Source organism: Syngnathoides biaculeatus, chromosome 6 (assembly GCF_019802595.1).
Source record: "Syngnathoides biaculeatus isolate LvHL_M chromosome 6, ASM1980259v1, whole genome shotgun sequence".
Classification (NCBI taxonomy): Eukaryota; Metazoa; Chordata; class Actinopteri; order Syngnathiformes; family Syngnathidae; genus Syngnathoides; species Syngnathoides biaculeatus.
This window is the reverse complement of record NC_084645.1, coordinates 7,843,847-7,859,353: the sequence shown is the minus strand read 5'-3', so window position 1 is coordinate 7,859,353 and position 15,507 is coordinate 7,843,847. Positions and strand designations below refer to the sequence as shown.

General features: G+C 42.1%; 1 protein-coding gene across 3 annotated transcripts in view; it reads right to left on the bottom strand.

The window, feature by feature from the left end:
• zc3h18 (zinc finger CCCH-type containing 18) overlaps positions 1 to 15,167 on the bottom strand; it is a 74,325-nt gene extending 59,158 nt beyond the window's left edge. For 2 of the 3 annotated variants that reach the window (XM_061821738.1, XM_061821739.1), the window contains exons 1-4: positions 14,991 to 15,167; positions 13,416 to 14,362; positions 10,745 to 10,829; positions 1,696 to 1,844 (exon numbers count right to left, since the gene is read on the bottom strand). In XM_061821738.1, coding sequence (XP_061677722.1) covers positions 1,696 to 1,844; positions 10,745 to 10,829; positions 13,416 to 14,351 — 1,170 coding nt within the window. In that variant the 5' untranslated portion in view covers positions 14,352 to 14,362; positions 14,991 to 15,167. The remainder of the gene's footprint in view (positions 1 to 1,695; positions 1,845 to 10,744; positions 10,830 to 13,415; positions 14,363 to 14,990) is intronic. The other variant, XM_061821737.1, reaches the window with a different exon arrangement.
• Between the last annotated feature and the right edge of the window lie 340 nt (positions 15,168 to 15,507).

Here is a 15,507-nt window from a genome sequence, read left to right as displayed (position 1 = left end):
TCTGAAGAAAAGTTAAATGCACTGGCCTGTCAAGGAATAAACACGAACCATCTATATCTGCAATGTTTTGAAAATGCTGAAAGTTTAATTCAACGTAATCGGCGTTAGTGGCAACAAGCTAGCGATACATTGTAACAAACACTCCTGTTGGCAATTGTGATGTATTGTTATAATCTACCGTAATTTACGGCGGTATCTATTGTCAATCCATTCATGAAAGCTAGCAGTAGATTTATATCTTCCTAAAGCATGTAGAGGGGAAAAGTGTTCAATTTCAAGACAACGCGTATTATGGTGAAAATGACTGTTGGCATTTAGATATATGGACAGACTAGTCTAACATTAGAATTTAGATCAAGTCAAAGTAAATCACAACATCACACTTATTATGGATACTGAAACATTACCTGTTATATGCCAGAAATGTTTTCAGCGCAACTGAATTTCCTTTGACAAGGCTCATGATGTTGATGACTTTCGATGTAAATGCCCTTGCCCCACGTGAAGAAGCTCTGAACATGCGCTTTTGGCATAACTCAAGGCCCTGGTTAGCCTTTTTTTATTAACCATTTTTTTTTAGCCAAAATAAATTTTCCTTAGCCACTTTTCTATAATCATAACCAAAAAAATAGCCAATCACATGCCGGTCAAACTGCGGTCTAATAACATGCCTAATACTCTCTTATTCTTCAGGTTACATGCATACAAATAACTTTCAGACGTAAATGTGATACAACAAATTTTTATTGGTAACGGAATCTAATAAACATTAAGAATGACAGAGATGTGTCATAAAAATAAAAAAAGTTTCTCAATCCTCTTCTATACTCTTGACTGCAGAAAATATCACTGTTCAAGTTTTTGCATGATTTCTGGCATAAAAATTCTCCTCTCCTCCGCAGGGCACATATGGACAAAACCCATTCATTTCTTTCACATTTATGGTTGATTGATGGTAGTATCAGGCAGCACGGTGGTAGTAACCGGTTAGAGCATTGGCCTCTTCACATCTGAGGACCGGGGTTCGAATGCTAACCCCGTCTGTGTGAAGTTTGCATGTTCTCCACGTGTCTGCGTGGGTTTTCTCCAGGCACTCCAGTTTCCTCCCATGTCCCAAATCCATGATTGGACATCCTAAATTGCACACATTTGTGATTGTGACTGTTGTCTGTTTCAATGTTCCCTGGCTGGCAAATAGGTCAGGGTGGACCCTGCCTCCTGCCCGTTGATAGCTGGGATAGGCTCCCGCACTCCCAGGACCCTCGTGAATATAAGTGGCTTGGAAAATGAATGAATGATGGCACGCTATTATTATTATCAAAGTGTGAGTGTAGGGTGTGTGTAACAATGTGACCTGCCAGTCAATTTAACAGAAACTGCATATTCACCAAAGCGCTATGGGGCATTGATTGTCAACAGTAACAGATTCTTTAGTCTGATGTGTACATTAACGTACGCTGACCATTACACATTATTTTGGTAGTTTTACTCCAGTGAAAAAGTCTTTCGGTCCGAAATTGAAAAGCACCTTTGGGCTATTTTGGGAAATTTGGAACATTTCAGCTGCCAAATTTTTGCTGCTTTTATGCACTTCACAAACAGCACACACTTTGGCTGAGTGTGACTGCTGACAATTTTTGTTTTCCATGCATATAATTACACAAAAACCCACTTTAACAACAGGGAGCTACTTACCCAGGAGTTGTTGGGTATAAGCGGGATGGGTCCTCCAGGCTGTGCTCCATTGGGTGAGAAGAGGTCTGGCTTAGTGATGAGGGAATAGTTCCCTTTGTCATTGACACCTGGGTGGATGAACCGGCAATTCATACCCCAAGTACAATTTCCTGGTGAAACAAAACAATTTTTGGAAGCTCAAAAAAATACACCACATAATTTCAACAGATGCTTGAAAATAAATATGTAGGACTGGGTCATCAGTGGCAAAAATGTAAAGATGTATTAATAGGCTCTATGTAAAGTAAAACTCCATCCATCCATCCATCCATCCATCCATCTATTTTTACCGCTTATCTGGGGCGGGTCACGGGGGAAGTAGCTTCAGCAGGGATACCCAGACTTCCCTTTCCCCAGCCACTTCATCCAGCTCTTCCGGAGAGATCCCGAGGCGTTCCCAAGCCAGCCGAGAGACATAGTCTCTCCAGCATCTCCTGGGTCGTCAACGGGGTCTATTTCTGGTGGAACATGCCCGGAACACCTCACCAGGGAGGCGTCCGGGAGGCATCTGAATCACGTGCCCCTGCCACTTCATCCGGCTCCTCTCAATGCGGAAAGAGCAGCGGCTCGACACTGAGCCACTCCAGGATGACCGAGCTTTTCACCCTATCTCTAAGGGAGAGCCCGGACACCCTGCGAAGGAAATTCCTTTGGCCCGCGTGTATCCGGGATCTTGTTCTTTAAGTCACAACCCACAGCTCGTGCCCATAGGTGAGGGTAGGAACATAGATTGACTGGTCATTTGAGAGCTTCGCTTTTCGACTTAGCTCCCTCTTTACCACAATTATAAACTCCGCATCACTGCAGACGCTGCCCCGATCAGTCTGTCGATCTCCTGCTCCATTCTTCCCACACTTGTGAACAAGACCCCAAGATACATGAACTCCTCCACTTGAGGCACGATCTCATCCCTGACCCGCAGAGGGCACTCCACCCTTTTCCGACTGAGGACCATGATCTCAAATTTAGAGGTGCCGATCCTCATCCCAGCCGCTGCACACTTGGCTGTGAACCGCTCCAGTGGGAGTTGGAGATCACGGCTTGATCAAGCCAACAGAACATCATCATCTGCAATAAGCAGAGATGCGATGCTGAGGCCACCAAACCGGACACACTCTATGCCTCGGCAACAACTGGAGATTCTGTCCAAAAAAGTTATGAACAAAATCGGTGACAAAGGGCAGCCTTGGCAGTGTCCAAATCTCACCGGAAACGAGTCTGACTTATTGTCGGCAATGCGGACCAAACACCTCGTATCAGGGAGTTCAGTACCCCATACTCCCGAGGAACCCCCCAGAGGACTCCCCGAGAGACATGGTCGAACGCCTTTCCCAAGTCTACAAAACACATGTAGACTGGTTGGGCAAACTCCCATGCACCCCTGAAGGATCCTGCTGAGGGTGTAGAGCTGGTCCACTGTTCTGCATAACATCCACTCTCTATAAACTTAATCTTAATGTTACAAGCAATACAGGTCCAGAAATATTGGGGAAAACGAACCTTTTTGTCTTTTTCGATAGAATATCACCACAACAACTTTGAAATGAAATGAACAAAAGTGCTTGCTGCAGACTGTCATCTTTAATTTGAGGGTATGAGGGTATTTACATTTAACTAAATTATGTAAGTACTACATTTACTTATCCTTGAATGCCCCACAGAGGTAATTGATGTTTTAACTTTTGTATAAAATGTTAGAATACGTTTGAAGAAACTCAAAATATGCAGCACACAAATATACAGTGTTCCCTCATTACAAGCTGGTTCACTATTACCCGATTTTTTTTGTGTGTGTGTAATTTTTTACTGTGTAGCAGGCTTCTTTTTTCAGTGTATGAATGTGCATTGCATTCTGTTTCCTGATTTGTTAAGGGAAACCGTGCATCGTGTGCTGCATCCCGATTGGCTTAGGGACTGTCGACCATTGTCAACTGCCCTAAGTACCGGACTGCCACACAGTGGCCAGCATGCCCACGATTTTTGGGTTTACCCCACAATGTGCTGCAGCGGCGGACCTGGTGCTTCAGGCAGGCGATCGCGGCAACAACATAAAAAAGAAAGTGTATAGGTTCCCAGTCATTAGAGAGAGAGAGAGTGAAAAAACACAACACCTCCCGAACAACAAAGCACATATGAAACACACTATGTTCAATTAGAGATAGTGAAGGCCAGGGACCCTTTGTTTGATTGTATGTGCACACAAGCATTCACGCTTTTGAAATACGGGCGCTCATGTGCACAAAACCAAGTGAATCGGTGAGCTGGTAGATGCAGTCACAAAAAACTAAGTGCCATTAATAGAATTAGTTCCAAAGCCTAATGCCACCAATATGATGTAAGGCAAGAAACTGGTAAGTTAAATTTGTAAGAAATCGCAACAAAAACTAGTCTTAAAACTTAGAAACTCGATGTAACAAAATCCATTTTAAACACAATCATCCCAACCAATTTCGGTTGGGAACAAAAAATACAGTGGGAAATTTCCTGTTTCACGACAGCTTGCAATTATGGAACACTTTGCCCCCATAAAAATAAATACGAATTTGACAGTGTACAGTATATGATGAACATGTGCTCACATTACATAATGCATCACATCTATAACTATCGTAACAGATGTAGCCATTGACGATGCTGACAACGGGTGCAGACTTTTGAAAAGTAGTTATCGTAATTCCCAGCCGACAGAGTGCACCTGGTTATAAGCCTCACCGAGTAAATTTGTAAAGAAAATACCATCTGGTACATACATACGCCGCATCTGTATAGAAGCCGCAAGTGCCCACATTGAAACCCTCTTTGAAACCCGAGATATTAAAAAAAAAACAAAAAAAGACAGTACACAGAGAGTTTAACGGTATCGCCGCCGCACTAAAGCTGCCGTGCTAACGCTAATGCTAGCGAGACCGCACTAACAGGGCCGGTTGAAAAAAAAAAAAAAACATACCGGTAAAAATCACCGAGACATGGCAGTAACACGCTAGCGCAGCCCTGTTAGCGCTAACAGGGCTGCGCCAGGAGGATTTGGCACATTAATATTAATAATAATTTCTTGTCTGTCCATCCTCATACATGTTAAAATCAAATTTCTAAAAACTGTAATACTTTTTCTTTTTTAAGAAAAATACTTAGAACGTGGATGAAAATGGATAGAAGAGTGTTTATATATTTGTCTCTCAAATAAATGTTTTGGGCACAGTGTCGCAGGTGTAAAGCGTTGGCCTCACAGTTCTGAGGACCGGGTTCAATCCCGGCCCCACCTGTGTGGAGTTTGCATGTTCTCCCCGTGCTTGCGTGGGTATTCTCCAGGCAAGCAGGTTTCCTCCCACATCCCCAAAACATGCATTAATTGAAGACTCTAAATTACCCTTAGGTGTGATTGTGTGCCTCCTGCCCGATGACAGCTGGGATAGGCCCCAGAAGTCCCGCGACTCTTGTGAGCATGAGAAGCTCAGAAAATGGATGGATCGACAAATGTTTTGGCCTCATACAGGTTTTGATCTTTGGATTCATTCTAGTGTGACCCTGGGGAACATGCTTTATTTGTTTTCAGCTATACTAAAATAGTGTAATTGCACATCCACTACAATAGTTGCCAGTAGCGCTCTCTTTGTCAGTGTGCACAGGAAGTATTAGCTCTGTAGGTTTTTTTTTTTTTTTAATTGCACCGAGCAGGCGATCTGAAGTACAGTAAACAAACCCATCGGAGACAGCATGAAAGAACTTTTTAACAGGGATGAAAAGAAAGGTGGAGACAAGGAAATTAAGACAATAGAAAATCACCCAAAAGCGAAGATGAGGAAATATGATGAAGCCTATGTAACGCTTGGGTTCACTGTGACTACCAGTGGGAAACGAGAAAATACGGTTGTGTTTACTGTGTCCAAAAATGTTGGCAGCAGACAGCATGAAGCCAAGTAAATTAATGCGTTACTTAAAGACGTGACACCCCAGTTATGCTGATAAGAACACCTATCAGCTAGAATTCTGACCATCAAAGATCTGTTAGTCCGCCTTTAAAAGTCCACCTCCACGACATGTATTATCCTGAATCAGATGCACCTTTGTGAGGTCGTGAGCTGCATAAAGACACTTGTCCACCCCATACAATCAATGAGACTCAAACTTTTAATATGGCCAAGATCAAAGAGCTGTCCAAATACACCAGAGACAAAATTGTAAAACTCCAAATGACTGGAAAGGGTTACGGATAAATTGCCAAGCAGCTTGGTGAAAAAAAAGTCCACTGTTGGAGCAATCATTAGAAAATGGAAGAAGCTAAACATGATGGTCAATCTCAATCGGAGTGGAACCCAATGCAAGATATCACCTCGTGGGGTGTCAATGATCCTTAGAAAGGTGAGGAATCAGCCCAGGACGACACGACAGGACTTGGTCAATGACCTGAAAATAGCTGGGACCACTGTTTTCCAGTGTGACTGTTGGTAATACACACTGACATCATTGTTTGAAATCATGTATGGCACGGAAGGTTCCCCTGCTTAAACCAGCACATGTCAAGGCCCGTCTTGAGTTTGCCAATGACCATTTGGATGATACAGAGGAGTCATGGGAGAAAGTTTTGGGGTCAGATGAGACCAAAATTGAAATTTTTGGTCATAATTAAACGAACAGTGTTTGGAGGAAGACAAATGATGAGTTCCAGCCCAAGAACACCATCCCTACTGTGAAGCATAGGGGTGGTAGCACCGTGCTTTGGGGGTGTTTCTCTGCACATGGGACAGGACAACTGCACTGTATTAAGGAGAGGATGACCGCGGCCATGTGTTGTAAGATTTGGGGAAAAACTCTTTCCCTCAGTCAGAGCATTGAAGATCGGTCGTGGCTGGGTCGTTCAACATAACAATGACTCGAACCACACAGCCAGGAAAACCATGGAGTGGCTCCATAAGAAGCATATCAAGGTTCTGGCGTGGCGTAGCCAGTCTTCAGACCTAAACCCAATAGAAAATCTTTGGAGGGAGCTGAAACTCTGTTTCTCAGTGACAGCCCAGAAACCTGTCTAATCTAGAGATTTGTGTGGAGGAGTGGGCCAAGATCCCTCTTGCAGTGTGCGCAAACCTGGTGAACAACTACAGGAAACGTTTGACCTCTGTAATTCCAAACAAAGGCTACTGTACCAAATATTAACATTGTTTTTTTCAGGTGTTCAAATACTTATTTGTAGCTGTATCACACAAATCGTTTAAAAAAAAAAAAAAAAAAAAAATCATACATTGCGATTTCTGGGTTTTTCTTTTTAGATTATCTCTCTCACAGTGGACATGCACCTTCGATGAAAACTTCAGACCCCTCCATGATTTCTTGCAATAAAACTTGCAATATATCAGGGTGTTTAAATATTTATTTTCTTCACTGTATGTGTCGAGAAAGTGACTGTTCCCGGTATATTTTTTTTAACCAGCCCCGGAAGCTCTGCCAGGGTTCATACTCAGTCTGACCCAAAAAATTTAAGGGCCTTTTAGGGGCATTCTTAGGGGCTGACACGAAAAATTTAGGGCTGACACGGAAAAAATTTAGGGCAGACACGAAAAATTTAGGGCCATCGTGGGCAATCAAGAGTAAGGAAAAAAGACTCACACAATGGTGCCATCAACCGTTCTTGGTTCATCAAATGTTCCAGTACCTCAGTACCTGTGACAGTGATCACCTGTCGCCCCTTGTGGTAGTTCTCATTGATATGACCATTGTCAACGTCTTCACATAACAGTATACAGAAAAACAGATTCTAACTACAATTGACCCCTCCGTAGAAATTGTGTCATCCGCGTCGCTAACCAATCAGAGGCCAGAGATCTGGATAAACTACGCCCCTTTTTTTGGACCCGCAGTTCCCCCAGACAACGTTGCATGGTCCAGTATAGCTTTTGTTAGCGTTTTATCACGTATTTGCGTTCTTTAACAAGAGATATGGTTAAGAGGTGTCGTCACGGACTTTATAATAGTGACGACAGGTATCCTGAAAGGCTAGTTGGTGGAGTTCAATTCGTACCCTTTCCAAAACCGAAGACCCAGTACGAAAAATGTCTTCGATGGATCAAACTTTGTGGAAGACCGCATCATCAACTGAATCCATCTAGAATCAACCGGAACTGAAGACAGAGTACGAAAAATGTCTTCGATGGATCAAACTTTGTGGAAGACCGCATGATCAACTCAATCCATCAACCGGAACAGATATGTTTGCACGAAGGTAAGCCCTATGTTTGATTTTCAATACATGTCTCATATAAATGAATTAGCAGTTCTTCGCTTGCATAACATAGCTAAGTGTGAATGATTGACACACTTGATCTGTGTTGAGCGATATTTTGCGATGATCTGACTGCACAAACGTGTCTCTCCGGTGCTCCCGAGCTAAGCTAAACCGGACATTGTTTGTTTGCACGAAAGTATGCCCTATATTTGATTTTCAATACATGTCTCATATAAATGAATTAGCAGTTCTTCGCTTGCATAACATAGCTACGTGTGAATGATTGACACACTTGATCTGTGTTGAGCGATATTTTGCGATGATCTGACTGCACAAACATGTCGCTTTGTTGCCGGCTACGGTAAACCGGACTGTGTTTGCACGAAGGTATGCCCTATATTTCATTTTCAATACATGTCTCATATAAATGAATTAGCAGTTCTTTGCTTGCATAACATAGCTACGTGTGAATGATTGACACACTTGATCTGTGTTGAGCGATATTTTGCGATGATCTGACTGCACAAACGTGTCACTTTGTTGGCGGTGAGCTAAGCTAAACCGGACTAGCAGTCCTAAAAGCCTTCGACGTGCAATGAGACACCAAGACTGAAGGAAGGATGTTTGAGGACACTAAAGTAGTGATTGTCGTACTCGGTCGGGACTTACGTAGATTCGGCACTAATTCAAGAATAATTATTGAGGGGAGCGCGTGACTTTACACAAAGAAAACGAGATAAACAACTCGTAAATCAAGCCTCGCCTTCTTTTCCTTCATGTGGCGGTTCACAAACAGGTATACAGATACACATACAGATTCTGCACACAAGTGTAATATGTAACACGAAAATAGGAAACGGTCAATGACGAATTCGTCTTTGGGTTATAATATATTATATTATGTGGCTTCTTGGTCTTCCTCTGACTCCGAAAAGATCTCGCGCTAAGATCAATGGTTTCTCCGTCGATATGCATGTAAATACCATTGAAATACCCCTCGCTGAAATACTTGAAGCCCTGCTGTCTGCTTTTCAACGATATTTCACTGTTAGCAAGAATGCGAGTGAGAAATCAGCCGATAAATCAGACAGTTTTGCTCTATTCTTTTCTTGCTGCGCCGCCATTTTTGCTAATTGTTTGTCTGACGTTAGCGCACGTGGCGTGACGTCACTTCAGGAGGCGTGGTTAAGTGCCCTGTACGGAGGGGTCAATTGCAACTATATACACAAATGTCTTCTACTGATGTCTGTTTCAGCACCCCTACTCTAGCTCCTTGAGCCTACCCAGTGCCTCCTCTATTTGTTGCTGCAGAGGTGCCAAAGTGGCTCTCTTGTCCTTTGCTCTGCCTCAGAGTGCATTGGCCTCGGTGATAAACCTCAGATTCCTCTTTTCTTCTGCCTCCTCACACAGCCTGTCAGCCTTCTCAATAAGCGTTGATATGTCTCTATTCTGGCTTTTTTGGCTTTGAGGCAGTAGAGATGAAAAGTGGGCAGCGATGCCAAATGTAGCCAGGTACGAAGTCTTCCTTTCCCCACAGTGGTAGTTTTTAGCAATGTCACTGTCTGGGAACATGACTGCAAACAATTTGGAATTATTTTCCACAAGATTTGTAACTGTAATGGCTGCAGATCACTTTTAAAGTCCACACGATCTCTGCCTTTAACGAGTCCGTCTTCGTGAATTTAACTACGTTCATAAAGCCTGACTTCTGGCTGGACAACTGTAGGTGCGCATTAGGGATCGCAACCGCTTACAAATAACCAGTTATTTTTAAAAAAACGAAATTGTAATCGGACTTTCGAAATCGGTTAAAATTTCCAATCATTTCGTCCGGTTCCGTAAAGTAAGCGTTTTTTTGCAAACCCTAGTGCGCATGCACTGCTAGTACCACTACCAGAAGTTGATGCTTCACTATCTTGATATTTTAGAAACAGATTCATACCAACGGAAGATGAGAGAGTCTTCGCCAAATAAGCGTGTCTCCTGTTTTTCCGGTGCGACTCCAGCGCTTTGACGTCCATCTTTTCAAGATGGTAACTCTGCTTGCACAGATGGCAGTAAAACATGTGCCAATCTTTTGGATCTCGACTAACCCAGCTCCCAAACTCTTACTTTCAACCCAAGCTTCTTGAAAAATGCACTTCCCCGTGATACAAGTTGGATCGATGAAAGAACTACGCTACATCGTAACGAAGATGGAGTGAAATGCCTACTCACGGAAACAAACAACGGAATATCGACAAGATGGCGACTAGTTGTCAACACGGTGACTTCCGTTGACAATTTCCGGCAGATTTGGACACCAGACGGATCGCTATTTTTTTTTTTAAATAAAAGATTAATTTATTTTTTAGGGAGAATTTTGGCGGTAGAGGTCCTCCCTTTGATTTTTTTTTAATTTAAGGCCTTTTTAGGGGCTTGACCGGTTTTCGCGGATTTTAAGGACTTTTAGGAGCCCCTAAATGCAGCTTCGAAAATTTAGGGGTTTTTAGGGACTTTTAGGGCCGCGTGCGAACCCTGTCTGCACATGCGCTCGCGCCGCGCTAGCGGTTGCAGCTATGTTATTGACGCGTCTCAGTGATTTAGGTATGCTCTTTAAACCATCCCTGTTAGTGCTATGCTACCGTGTTGCTACTGTGTAGCTGTGTTTTTTTTTTTTAACCAGCCCTGTTTGTGCTGCCGTGTTGTTGCTATATTAAGCTAAGGTATTAAAACTTTGAAAACGCTTTGTTTTTACAGGTGTCTGCGCAAAAGATGCTGATGAGAGGACTCCAAATTTGTAACATTACCTACCTTTGATGAAGAACCTGCATATAGGACGTGGTCTAATCTTTCGATCTGAGGGATCTTTTACCTCGCCCTCCTCCAAATCATCATCCTGCCCATGAAACAAGAAATATATTCATTTAAATTACAAGACATTTTTTGAACAGTATATGAATCCCAAAGTTTTAAATGTTGAAAAAGCTTTAATACAATGTAAATTTGCCCTTCCATTTCTTCCAGGGCAAAAACTGTCTCATTCACCAAATACTACCAACTAAAAATGTGTTGTTTAGTTTAGGGGTGGCCAACCTGCGGCTTTCGTGGCTCTTTCCCTTCTTTCGTCTGGCTCTCGTGAAGGCAGAAAAGCACATCAAAGTTCTGTTTATGTCCAGGCGCACTTTGCTTGAGTTCATTATGGCAGTTGTGAGTGAGCATTGCTTCCGTTTATGACAGTATTTGTTTGCTTGCTTTGCTTGAGTTTATTATGGGTATTGTGAGAACCAACAAGCTCAGTATGCGTGTGCATCGCCGTGTGAGTGAGACGGGACTGCTCAGCGAGAGGGTGAGAAGAAAAAACAAGCGCAATGGCGACCAGGGAAGAGTGGCTTTACTGCTCCCCCCACCCAGCTCAGCTGTGAAACAAGAGAAGGAAGAGTTAACCCCGAACAGGACGACCTTGGCATGGAGAATATGTCTCCTTGCGTTTCCTGACCATGGTCACGTGACCGCAGCAGGAAAGGTTAGCATGGTATTTTCGCAAAATTGGCTTTTGCATTGAATGAAATTAGCTCAAGGTTTCCCTGTCAGATGGTGATCTCTGGAGAAAATAATCTCAATTTCGCTCTCAAAATGCCAAACGAAAAATGGAGATAAACAAAAACGTGTGGATGAAAACAGGATGCGTTTACCAGAGTGGGAAAGATTATTTTCTTTTTTTGGGGAAGAGCGCAACAGCAATCCACTCTCTACCTTTTTCGTCGGAAGTCCATCACATTTCACAGTTTCAAATCTTTACTTCCGCTCATTTCAAACTAACGTCAACCTGGAATTTCCAAAAGAGACTAAACTTCCCAGTCACAAGTTAGTCATTTTGAAAAATCACACAGAAAAGCAGAAGCGTTTCTTTTTAATAATGAAGCATTCAGGGATGAATGCATCATATCAAGTGACTTGGAACATTGGAAGGGCCAAAATGCCATAAATCAGTCACTCACATTTGAAAAATGTATGTAGGTCAGTAGGTATAGGTGTAGGTCAGCAGTGTTTGCAGATAAAGTTGTGGGTGTGATTTGGGATGGAATTTCAAGAATTTAAAATAACTTACTAGATTAAAATATTAACTGTAAATTAAAAATTAAATAAACATAACTAAAATTGAAAAACATTTCAAACTCAAATAATTTCCAGTTTCAACTGATATTAGTATCACATGATACAAAATGGTATTTAAAATTTTTCATCAATAAAAATTATTGATCTGACAAACTTTATCTGAAGAAAAGTTAAATCCAATGGCCTGTCAAGGAATAATCATGAACGGTCTGAACCCACAATATTTTGAAAATGCTGAAAGTTTAGTTCAACATAATAGGCGTTAGTGGCCACAAGCTAGCGATACATTGGAACAAAATTCCTGTCGGCAATCGTGATGTAAGCTAGCAGTAGATGATCAATATCTTCCTAAAGCATGTAGATTGGAAAGGTTTTCCACTTCAAGATAACGCGTACCACAGGGAAAATGACTGTTAGAACTTAGATCAAGTCAATATATTATAGTTATTTATCAACCAAAACTGCCTCGCGATCGACGCATTGAGCACCCCTGGTTTAATTTAATTTCCTTTGACATGACTCATGTTGATGACTTTCAACGTAAATGCGCTCGCAGTATGTGGAGCTCTGAACATGCACATTTGGCATCACTTCTGGACATGCTCAGTACGGTTGACTTGCATTTCCTGTTTCCAGGTGAAGACTGATTGTTTACGAGCAGAATTAACATTTATGAAATAAACACAAATTACTGTCAAGAATGCACAAAATAACCAACGTATTTCAATATCTATTTTTTCTACTCGTGACAAACTTCACGGGCGTGACTTTTCGTGCACGACTGTCGCGCTTGTCAAATGTGAGTGACTGCATAAATTGAGGCGGTAATTTATTTTTAAAAAATGCCTCATTGACATCACGGAAATCTTGCGTCCGCTGAAAGCAACAATTTTGAGCAAATGGTATCAGATCTTCAACTGTACTGCCACACCGCTGAACAGAAAATATCAGACACTGGCATGGCTACTGATTCAAAGTTGCACTCAGACCTCCAATTATGTGAGTACTATAGTGTTGCATTACATGAGAATTGTGCCATACAAGACTTGGTTGAACCGGTAGTTTGTGGGAGAGAGCACATTATTTTATTTTTAAATACCGGTCAGTGGTCTTAGTACTCTGTTGGAGTCCATTTTTCCTCATCATGTTTGTATGTGACATTTACAATAATGAGTAAAAGTATGTGTGTGAGGAGAGAATGAAAACCATGTGTATGCTGTGATTCTTTATCGTAACAGTAAAAAATGACTGGTTTGCCACCCTTGAGCTGCCATATAACAGCAAAACACATCCCATTTGTAGCAGATAATTTGTTATGCTGAATTTAAACAAGCTTCATGAAGTTATGACAAATGTGTATACTTACATCAATCTCTCCTTCATCAATCTCTCCATCATCCTCTTCTTTCCTCCTGTCTCTGAAGGAATCTCTGCGGACTTTGGACTCCTCTGTTTTTCTGGATTCCCCATCTTTCGGGGATGGGGGTAGGATTGGTTTCTTCTCTTTATTCTTTACAGTCATGTCTTCGCTCACCTCCTCTTCCAGTGCTTTTGCATCCTCTTCCTCCTCATCCTCGTGTGTGGGGATGTTGGGCTCCTCTGGGACCTCCTCATCATAATCCAGCTCGTGTTCATCGAGCTCCCTGGAAACAGACGGCAAGTCCTCCTTAATGTCTCTTGACAAAGCAGCTCTTCCCTCTCGAGTGCGCAAAACATCCTTTTCCTCTTCCTCTGTAATGCTTTTGACTCCCTCTGCCTCCTCCTCAGCAGCGGCACCAAATTCTGCTGTCTCCCTTCTGTAGTCACCAAAGGCAACAAACAAATCATTATTTTCTTTAGCGACAAAGTTCTTGTCTTGTTCTGGGTCTACTTCAGGGGACTCTGGCGTGTCAAGTACTTGATCATCTACATCTTCCAACCCATCCTCTCCATCCAATTCACTCCCCAGTTGTCCATCACCATCATCATCATCCCCTTCCATTATCAAAATAGCCTCATTCACTTGTCCCAGTCCACCAGTTTCTTCTTCAGGTTCCTCATCCTCTGGGTCAGAAACAAAGTCAGGTACAACCTCATCCTCTTCTCCTGCTACCGCCTGTAATGCCAGATCTCCTCCGATTTCGACCCTATCATCCTCTTCATCCTCCTCTGCCAGTTCACCATTCGCTTCATAGAGTAGTTCACTATCTGAGATAACCCTATCCTCCTCGTCATCAGGAAAATCCAATAGCTCATTATCAAAAAGGTCCTTTTCCTCCACCGGAGATTGCAGTGACCGGGTAGGGCTTTCAGGCGTATCCATTTGAGAATATTCTACAGTGGATAAAAATACACACAAATAGAATAAGGTAATAGAGCATAAAAAGACAACAGCCTGCTTTTTAAAGTACAAGTATCCTGCTATATTAAATCTCAATATATCTAGAACCACTTCTTATTTCACCAAAATCGCAAGCGAGACACGTATGCATTAATCACTGCATATTTAAATGGAAATGTTACTTATGGAAAGACGCTTCCGATTAACCTCCCCTTAACATTAGCAAACTAGCAAATTTGCCACTGCATATTCCATACAGATATCGTCGTCAACTTGTGCATATAGTATTGTATATCAGTCCCAAGTGTGTAAACCATACATAATTCACAGCAGGGTCATTGACTGGTAAGCATGCTAATAGCCGGATCGTGCTAGTTGGTAACAAGGCCCATCATGCGAGGATAGTTTGCAGGCTAGCCATTTACCAACAATAACCAACTATATTGTCAAATCAAATCATCGAATAAATTGATTTTCTTAAAGTTTTTAAGTTAAGTCTATAATCACTTCCGCGATTGTAAAATGACCAACAATTCAATAACAATGAACGCCTGGCTCGAAAGTAAGCTATCAGCGTAAGAGCACTATGCTATCTACAGACAAACACTTGCTGTAATTCACCTTGCCGGTCGGAACTCCTTAAACGCGTCACTCTTGCGTTAAGAACTATCCTTCCGCACTGACACTGTCCTTTTAAGTCTAATAATTACTCATATACGATACAATTTGACTGATAGCCGAGAGAAAATAAAACACTCCATTCGGCACAGAGAGGATGGCCGTTAGCTGACGTCATAAAGATACGACCGTGTTACGCAGAATGTCTGCGACAGGCCAGTGAGACCTATGGGTCGTCGTGGAGTCTAAAGCGGAATAGAGAAGTTCTCCGTTAAGCAACTTTTAAGTTTGTTGATTGGACTACTAGAACATGTCTTGATTTTCATATCCTTATACGAAATGAACTGACTGTATTACTTCAATACTTGGTACCCGGAATAATATTTCGCCAAACATGGAAAAAAGGATTTCGAAAAATCGAGGCGACAACCGAACGTTTGAACAGAAACTAGCTCTGGACATTATTGGAAAGAAAAGGACGCCAGTCAAAGCCGACATTAAAGTGAGTGATGGCAAAAAG